At 37.7% G+C, this 9,734-nt stretch overlaps 1 protein-coding gene across 2 annotated transcripts in view; it reads right to left on the bottom strand.

The window, feature by feature from the left end:
- Positions 1–809: 809 nt before the first annotated feature.
- TRAPPC10 (trafficking protein particle complex subunit 10) overlaps positions 810–9,734 on the bottom strand; it is a 41,251-nt gene continuing 32,326 nt past the window's right edge. For both annotated transcript variants that reach the window (XM_048955799.1, XM_048955810.1), the window contains 7 exons: positions 7,878–8,107; positions 6,832–6,932; positions 5,842–5,968; positions 5,312–5,482; positions 3,923–4,100; positions 2,592–2,786; positions 810–1,777 (listed from right to left, as the gene is read on the bottom strand). In XM_048955799.1, coding sequence (XP_048811756.1) covers positions 1,539–1,777; positions 2,592–2,786; positions 3,923–4,100; positions 5,312–5,482; positions 5,842–5,968; positions 6,832–6,932; positions 7,878–8,107 — 1,241 coding nt within the window. In that variant the 3' untranslated portion in view covers positions 810–1,538. The remainder of the gene's footprint in view (positions 1,778–2,591; positions 2,787–3,922; positions 4,101–5,311; positions 5,483–5,841; positions 5,969–6,831; positions 6,933–7,877; positions 8,108–9,734) is intronic.

Raw genomic sequence — 9,734 nt, 5'->3', positions numbered from 1 at the left:
GTCTACTTTTTACATCTATTTAGACATTGCTTTAAAAATAAAAAGAAAACAAAACAAAAACAAAAACAATGCAATATTTCACTCTTTAACTGCAATTCAGTTTGGAAAGAGGGATTTTTTTCCTTCCCCTTTGTAATTTAGCAGAACCTGAGTTTAGAAAAAGGAAAATAACAAAAAAAAATTTGCCTAATGAGCTGTTCCTTTTTTTTTTTTTTTCCTAATATGTTTAGCTTTACTGACAAATATCTGATATAGGATGGTTTTCCTCTGTGGAGTCTGTTCACAATGCACCATTATAGAACTGCAAGTAGAAAAGGTCATTCTCACATTAAATGCACAAGTTTCAATACCAGAAGCAGGACATCAGGAGTTGTAATTTTTCCAGTCACAGGTGAATTTGCAACATTCACAAAAATTACACTTTCTCTTTTAAACACTTTTTTGTATTTACATTTCAAGATATAAATAATGAAATTCTTTAAGTTACATGTTTTAACTTTGCTTCACAATTATTCTACATCTGCAAGCTTTCCTATATCAAACCAACCTCTTTCTTCCCCCGTGAATGCGGAAGTCTGGCCTCTAATCAGTAATAATTACACTAAGCCTCTGTGATGAAAGGTTGACTGTTCAAGTATTATCTCATACTGAAATTTTTGCCCCAATTTCAAAATTGGAGCAGAAAACCAAGCCACTTAGAAATGCTAACAAAAGAAATTAATCTGGGAACTCAATAAGCCAAATAATTTATTATTAAATTCTATCAGTATCTTTCTTTGGTAAGAACTATGCAAGAGGATGTCCCACCCATCCCACCCCCAAAAAAATAAAACCATATAATATGTGACATCACAGTGTATACTCTGTGAAGGAGAAAGCCTCAAAAAAATTAAGGAATTTTGTTCAGTTAAGATTGTTTATAGCAGTAGTGCTTCCATGCATTTAAGTATGCAAATGATGGAAGTTTAATATAAGATTGCAATGACAGGAATTAACAATGTAAAAGAAAAAAAAGAGGAAAAAAAAAAAATCAGGAAAGCAACTATTAAGTTGATGAACAAGTTGTTGTATGCTTTACTGTACTTGTGGCACATGTGGAAAAGCCTGTAAATTACATAAAATTCCAAGATTTGGATAATTTTGTCACCCAAACCTCAACTCTAAAATATGTAGGAAGCATTAAACTAAGCTATCAGCTGCCAGACAAAAATAAAAAAGTGGTCCAAATATTTGGATTTATTTTGTTTTTGTTGCCCTGTGTTGAGATGCAGGATGTGACTGAAGGGAGAAAACCCAATAGCTCACACAAAACATATTAAAGTGGCAATATAAACTAGCTGACACAAGCTTCACTGTACATTTAAATTGATACAATTGTCTGGTGCTTCCATGGCCAGTAAATGTTGAGTGCCATAGGTTTCTTTAGCGTTAAAATGTTGCAACAAAGACTAATCAGGTCATAATCCTTTAAAGTGCTTTCATATCCAGTTTCTAATGTTTTTGTTTGTTTGTGTGTTCCTTGTTCTTATACCGAGTTGTCACGTGATATTGACTTCGAGAACATGGTCGTCCTTGCTGGGAATGACAAGTATTTGCATACCCGTGCTGCAGTTGAAGACCTGACCAGATGAAAAGGATTGCAGACGGGGCATTGGCAAACCTTTGTGTTCCCCACTAGCTGCAGAATGCAAGCTACCTCTGCTCCTTATGCTGCTGCTGTCAGCTTGATCATCCACATTCTTGTCCACAGACAGGTTATCATTTTCAATCCAGCTATCTGTTCAAAACAAAAACCCACAATTTCATTCTATGAAGTGATCAAGTAACTCAAAATTATTTCAGAACTCAGACACACAGTCAACTTACCATATGTTAACAGTTACTGAACATCCCTGCTGAGGTAACAGTCTGCTCAAGTTTGGCAAGCAGCAGATTCGGCAGTGTGAATTAGATTGGTTTATGTGAAAAATTTGAGTAGTGTTACCTCACATTTGTCATAAACTAGAAGATTGCACACTGGCAGTTCCTGGAGTGCTGCTGACAAATGGTAAGTTGTTTGCAGGAGTGAATTCTCACTAGAGCTCTGGAGCTACTCAACAGTACAAATAAAAACCTCAAGGTCTCCAGTAGTTTAAGCCTTGACGTGGTTTATATGCCACAGGTTCTCAGTACTTCTATTTCCAGTTGGTCATTACAAAAACTGTGTTTTCAAAACTAACAGAGATGTGAGTATGCAGTTAAGGGACAATCTTCTAATCCTGAGGTTTCATTATCAAATCAATGTTCACTTGATTAAAAATTAAGTGATAACTAATTTGCAGCAGAACCTTTAAAGGAAGTAAGAAAAGAAGTAAAAAAAGAATGTGTTTATTATTTCCCCTCACATGTTAAGACTGCAACCTGAAATCAAACCTCCTGTTAAAGCAGCACCTTAAATGTTTCAAATTAGAACTGTAAAAGAAGATCAGTACAAAAAAACATCTAAGGGTACTTGGTCAGTACACTTCCTTGCCTTGCTTTTCTCTTTACTCAAGAACATGGAAGAAGCAGAACCATTTCTCTAAGAAGCCATGTATTCAAGATAGCTTTACCAGCATCAAGTTGCATGGAGTGAGCAGAATGATGAGGGAGGTATTTAAATAATCTGACATCAGGAAAAGGTAGATATCCAGCAAACAGTGGCATCACTTCCATGTGGACTTTGTGAGTTGCTTGAGCTGCTACAGGCATAGATATCACTCCAGAACTTTTTCCGCAGACTGCCCAGTTACTGCTGTTGTCAACAACTGCAAGAACAAAGAGAAGACACTACAAAAATCTTACTTGGAAAAAAAGAACCTCCAGTATAGAACACTTTGAAATCAGTATGTTTGCAGTATCTAAAAACTCACAGGATTTTCTGTGTGAAGTTGGCTGGGGCCCTGGGCAATCTGATGTAGTGGGTTGCACTAGTGGGGTGAAACTGTATGGCTTTAAAGTCCCTTCCAAGCCAAGTCACTCTGTGATTCTATAAGAGCTGTGCAAAGTAAGAAAACAGCCCTACACCAAAGGGACCATTGCCTCAAACAATCATTCAAGCAGCCTGAGTAGCACTTACACTTGAAGACAAGTTTATGAATAAAGAAAATACTCATAAAATATTCTCACTGTCCCGTATTTTGCTGGGATAGAGTTAATTTTCTTCATAGTTACAGCTCATATAATGAGCTATATGAGCTGTAACTAATATAGCTCATATTTCTGGGTTTGCTATGCATTGGTAACACACTGATGTTTTAGTGTTGCAGAGCAGTGCTTGCACAGAACCGAGGGCTTTTCTGCCTCTCATGCTGTCCTGTCACCAAAGAGGCCAGGAGCACACAAGAAGCTAAGAGGGGACACAGCCAGAGCAGCTGGCCCAAACTGAACAAAGCGATGTTCCATACCACATGGTGTTTTGCTCAGCAATAAAAGCCAGAGGAAAGGGGAGGTGGGGAACATCTGGAGTAACGTCGCTTATATTCCCAAGTAACCATTATACATGATAAAGACCTGATTTCCTGGAAGCAGATGAACTTCTGTGTGCAGATAGCAAGCAGTGAACCAATTCCTTATCTATCTTTGCTTGTGCATGCACCTTCTACTTTAGTTGGTCTACTTTAGCTGTTCAATTGTCTTTATCTTGACCCATGAGTTTTCTCATTTTATCTTTTTGATTCTCTCCCTGAGCCATCTGAGGAGAAGTGAAAGACCAGCTCTGTGGTACATAGCTGTGTGCCAGGGTTAAATCACAATTCTCACCCTTAATGAAATGAAAACTGCTTCACTGGGAAGTCATAATCACAATACAAGAATGTATTTCACAGAAAGTCTGACAGGTGACATTACTGAGACTAAACTATCAGAAAACTATGTCAGTATGAGTAAGAAAAAATATTCTTACCTTCATACATAAGTTTTGTTGTGCAATACCCATCTGATTCTGTTAATGCTTCATCCCTGTCAACCTCTGAGAGGTCAACAAGACGAGTGATGGACACCTCTAAGGAGCATAGTGAGCCTGTTTTACAGTACTCTGTCCCCAGTGGTGGAAAAATTTCAGTTTTCACATGGTACAATGTCTGTAAGGAAGAAAAAGAGTACTGTTATCAAGAAATAAAAAAGTGGGGTGCATAAGTTTTTATTGCTAAAATTAAACCAAATTTTATTTAAATTATTTTTGATACCAGCAGAGAGCACACAATTGTTCCCTCCACTTCCAAGCTTTTAACTGTTCAGCCTTTCAGCACTTTTAAATGGATATCTACCTTACTATAACTGAAAAAACTTTTATTAGCTTCCTGACTCCTCTCTTCCCAGACATTCCACAAAAATTCCGAGCTTACTTATCATTCATACCATCATGGTCCCCTGAATAAAGGTGTTCATATTATCAAAGAACAAATTTAATTACTACAAAATTAAACTTTCTACTCCCCCCAAAGAAAAAGGATTGAAATATCAGTGCTGGAAACATTTAGCTCCCTTTAAAAAAGTATATCCATAAGGATGCTGATAAAAGTGATAAAAATACTAGTTACATGCCAGTAGGCAAAAGATACCTTGTTGTTCAGCACCGTTTTGTAATGAGCAGGCAAAAAACACAGCAACACTGAAAATAGGCAAAAGGATTTAACCCAATGAAATATTTCTCATGCTGCTACTTTTATCCAAGCATCAAAAAGGCCAACATGACTGAATTTAGAGATGAGTTTTTGTAATGTTGATAAAGCTCTTTTAATGGGAAGTCATACCTAGCCTAAGCTTCCTAGCAATCAAAGAAGTTTGTCCATAAGGGGGAAAGAAGAAACACTTAAGATAATGGCCTAGCAAATCCTAAATATTTCATTAGAGGAGCTCATCAATACAAAAGCACTACAAAAACAACTCAAATGCTTACAATAGCAAAGATCTTTGGAAATGGCAGTTTGTTTTGGAGAGGGCTGCCTGAAGTCTCCAGGAAAAAAGCAGCTCAGTAGGTAATCTACAGACATTCTCCACATCACCACCCCAAAGAGGCAGAAAAACAGAGCAAAACCAAAACAGGAAACAAAAATCAAGTTCAAGGAAACTCACACAAGTGTTCGTCTCCTCCTATCCTATACCGGGGTAAGCATATAATTTACCTCTTTTTCAGTTCTACAATTCAACATAGAATGCACAGCTTTCCAATGATCTTCAATTTCATTATTCAAAGAGAATTTTCTAAAATATTTTTCTTGACTTCCCCTTTGTGTGGTGTATATTAAGAAATCATATTCAGTTAACACATACTATACTTGAGAATACTTACAAAAAAATTTTCCACTTGGAACTCATAAGTGAACGGCTTCAAGGTATGAGACTGTTTTTCAGAGGTAGCTGGACAAAAGCTGACTGAAAACAGGCACTGCAAGGAGAGAGGAAGCTCTTTTGTCCACTTCAATTCCCACACAAAGAATATTGATTGCTTACTATATATGACCTGAAAGAGAAATTGTTTATAGCATTAGTTTTCCTTCCTCTGATGGAGAAATGGAAATACACATCCTGCTACATATATTCATACATTCTGGTATCAATATAGCTTAAAAAAACAAGGTTAGCAGCGAATGGACAAGCTAATCATCTCCACATCTTTTAGAATTTTATCCTACATCAGCAGTGCCTTCTAAAGCATCTTTAAGAATGAAAGTTACTCAGAAGATCACAAAGATGTAACAACACCAATTATCAGCCTTCCTATAAAACTTACGTACAGAAGTGCTAATGGTATTACTAGCAGGAAGTTCCATCTAACTTTCCTGTCAACAGGCTCACAAAACATCAGGACAGTCTTTTTACCTGATGAGATTCAGAGTTCAGAGGTACCAGCTGCAAATCTGTACAGTCAGCAGTATTTTTTAGGTTATTGTCTGAAAGCTGAAAGCAGAGTTCTGACAAATTCTGTATGCAGACTTGCACATACTTCCTGAAAAACATGAAGTTTGTTGAATTTTCTAGCAAATTGCCATTTTTACATTTACAGAATACAAGGTCCATAAATTTGTTGTAAAGTGAACAGCTCATGCAAAAAATATAAAAGCAGGTGTATTTCTTTCAATCTTTTCTCAATATTTATTAATCTGTAGAAACAGAGATGTAAAACACACTCTTTCATGTAAAACAGAAACAAGTAACTATATAGAAATAGATCAGTTTGGTTTATTTTATATATTTTACATGGGTTTGTTTAGCTTGGAAAAGAGAAGGCTCTTGGGAGACCTCATTGTGGCCTTCCAATACTTGAAGGGAGCATATAAATGGGTGGGGGTACGACTGTTTATGTTGAAGGATAGTAATAGGACAAGGGGGAATGGTTTTAAACTGAGACAGGGGAGGTTTAGGTTAGATATTAGGAGGAAGTTTTTCATACACAGGGTGGTGACACATTGGAACAGGTTGCCCAAGGTGGTTGTGGATGCTCCAATTCTGGAGGCATTCAAGGCCAGGCTGGATGTGGCTCTGGGCAGCCTGGTCTGGTGGTTGGCAAGCCTGCACATAGCAGGGGGGTTGAAACTCAATGATCATTACTGGTCCTTTTCAACCCAGGCCATTCTATTATTCTATGACCTGGTGATAGCGTTTCCAGAAAGGTTGAAAACGTGCTTATTTTATTGTTAAGAAAGTACACTACAGGAAACATGCAAACCTTCAGCAGGAAACTGTAGGACAGCAGAAATCCCATTCAAAACACAATAATAATAAAAAAAAGTCAGCTATAAACAATACTTATGAAACTCCAGATCCCTATTTTCCTAGAAGAAAGAAATAAAAAATGCTTAATTTCTTTACCGTTTGCCAGCTGACAATAAGGAATGCTTGGCATTAAAAGGTATGCAGAATGTTAATGCAATAATAGTGGAATAAATCGACCAAGGACAATCAATGGTTACCTAAAAGAGAAAGAGACCAAAGTTGTTGCTCACAACAGGCTTTGATTTGATTTACTTTTCTCGTAATTTCCAAACAAACCTTTGCTCAGTGTCTATGTCTAATGAATCCAGATAAAAAAGAAAACAAAATAGTATGTCAGAGTTAATCTGAAAAACATCAGCCTTTTGCTTTTTTCTGAGTGAGGTATGAAATACTGAAGAAGATTTTCCCACGGAAACTCCTACACTCACTTCTGAACACCAGAAATAAAGGAAGGTGGACAGAAGAAAAAAAGAAAGATAGTGTCACTATCAACAGCATCTTAACATCATAACCTGATAAAAGGTCAATATTAAATACATTGCTGTAAAAACTGTTATTGAAATACCTTCGTAATATTTTCTTAAATACAAGCTTAAAATATATTGTCTATTTTAACTTTAAGCAGCACACTTAACTATTACATTTCTCTTGCACATACATTTAACATTATTTTTTGGAATGTGTGGGGAGAGAAGAGGAATTGATATAAATAAATTAAAATAATTTATCACATCCCGTTTTAGCAGTGCTAATCTATACCTATTCCTTTTAACCATAATATTCACATAGAAGGATACACACTTTGCAAGTAGAAGAAATACTTTTCCCATTAATCAAAAAGGTGGATTTAAAGACCACCATGCTACCTTCACAAAGACAGAAGCTGAGCATCAGAACATGAATATTCAAGTATGAGCAAGAGGAGCATGTGACAACATAGAAGACAGTGTAGATTTCTGCTTATGTATTCTCTAGATTGATACTGCATATTGAGATTTTTGTATTTACATCTTTAAGGGAAAGTTAGCTCAACACTAACGCTAAGCAGTTTTTCCCACCATTACCCTCACTTAATATTTTGTGAAGTCCATGTTCCCATGACCAAACAGATTTCATAATAAAAATATTAAATGTCATCTTACTTTTTGATCAACAGTAGCCATACAGTTGTCCAGTTTTTGTTTTTCTTTGTTTTTTCTCTGAACTTCTTTATTTGTAGTATTTTCTCCCTCCTCTGCAGATTCTGTGGCTGATGGTAAATACATGACTTCTAGTTCAAATTCAATCACATGATATGCAGGAGCCACTGGCAAATTGATGCTTGTAATCTTTTCAGAAGACTGAATTCTTAGTGATGATTCTGAGATCTTTTCTGTGTTTTTTGCAGAAAAGGGAAGTTATTTGAAAACACTTATCCCTCATAGCTTATTTCTGTAATTAAGTACAGAAATGAGCCTATAGACCTGTCATAGAAAACATATGGTAACATAACCTAGCAAGACCTTCATATTTTCAGAAACAAAAAAGAGAAACTATGTCCCGTACCTCCCTAGTAACCTTCTCATATTAACTACAGTCCACACATCTTAAATACCACTGCTGTATACAACTTCTCAATACTGATGCTCCATCCTTCTCCAACTGTAGAAAATAACCACATTTATTGCAGCAGTTTCTTCCATCATTCAAGGAAAAACCAAGAGGACAACTTGGTAAAAGACTTCGAATTAGCTGAAGAGTTAAATTAGCACACTGAATTTCTCACTATATCCTTCACTATATCCTTCACCTCCTTATTCTCATAACTCATTTTTATTTCAAAGAAACTTAACAGTTTTTCAGTTTACTGAAAATGCAGAAATAAATTTTCTTATTCAGAGGCTGGATAGCAGCCCTGCAGAAAGGGTGTTCTAGTTGACAGCGAGTTGAACCTGAGCCAGCAGCTTGCCATGGCAGCACAAAGGGCCAGCTGTACCCAGGGAGGCACCAGGCCCAGCACCGCTGCTGGATGAGGGGAGGGGCTGTCCTCTCTGCTCTATGCGATGTGGCCTCACCTCCAGCACTGGGTGTGGGTTTGGGTGCTGTGATGTAAGGACATAAAGCTGTTAGAGTGTCTGAAGGAAGGTAACAAAGATGGGGAGGGATCTAGAAGAGAAGATGTAGGAAGAGCAGCTGAGGTCCCTCGCTGTGCTCAGCAGAGAGCAGAGGAGCTGAGGGGAGGCCTGATGGCAGCTGATGGGAGCGAAGGGGCAGCACTGAGCTCTGCTCTGTGTGACAGCAACAGGGCCCAAGGGAACGGCCTGGAGCTGCGTCAGGGGAGGGCAGCTGGGGGTCAGGGAAAGAGGCTGCACCACAGGGCGGTGGGCAGGGAACGGGATGCACCACAGGGCGGTGGGCACGGCCACCAGTGCTGGAGTTCAGGAAGCATCAGGATACTGCTCTCTGACATAGGGTTTGGATTTTGGGTGGCCCTGTACAGAGCCAGGACAGTTAGCACTGATGATTCTTGTGGGCCCACTCACAGCTCCAGATATTCTGTGATTCTTTACACAACTTTAATCATAGAGTACATACCTGTATAGTATATTTCAATTTCATTTATATTATGTCCATTAAGACTGTTCTCATTTATGTAAAACTTGAGAGTGTATTCAAGCAGCTGAAGATACACTAAAGCACCCATACTCAGGAAAGGAAAATAAACCCTTTGACTTCACATATTTAAATGCAACACTGGCTAAAGAGCACTAAGTAAAAACACACTCAGACTACTTGACAACAAAACTGTATTGCCTAGTTATGATACACTCTGCATAGTAATAGAAACTCACCACCATACATTTGGAAATCATGAAACCAGCAGCTATTTCTCCGTATCTACGGTATTTCATCCATACATGTAAAAGCCACCCAGTTGTATTTACTGAAAAGTACATAGTACTACTCTGAAGGTGGAAGTTTAAGACCCTTCAACACTGAAGTACTCAGTTACAGTTCCT

The sequence above is a fragment of the Lagopus muta genome, chromosome 1 (genome assembly GCF_023343835.1).
Source record: "Lagopus muta isolate bLagMut1 chromosome 1, bLagMut1 primary, whole genome shotgun sequence".
In the NCBI taxonomy this organism is placed as follows: domain Eukaryota; kingdom Metazoa; phylum Chordata; class Aves; order Galliformes; family Phasianidae; genus Lagopus; species Lagopus muta.
The sequence above is the reverse complement of the archived record's forward strand: the minus strand, read 5'-3'. Positions and strand labels throughout refer to the sequence as shown.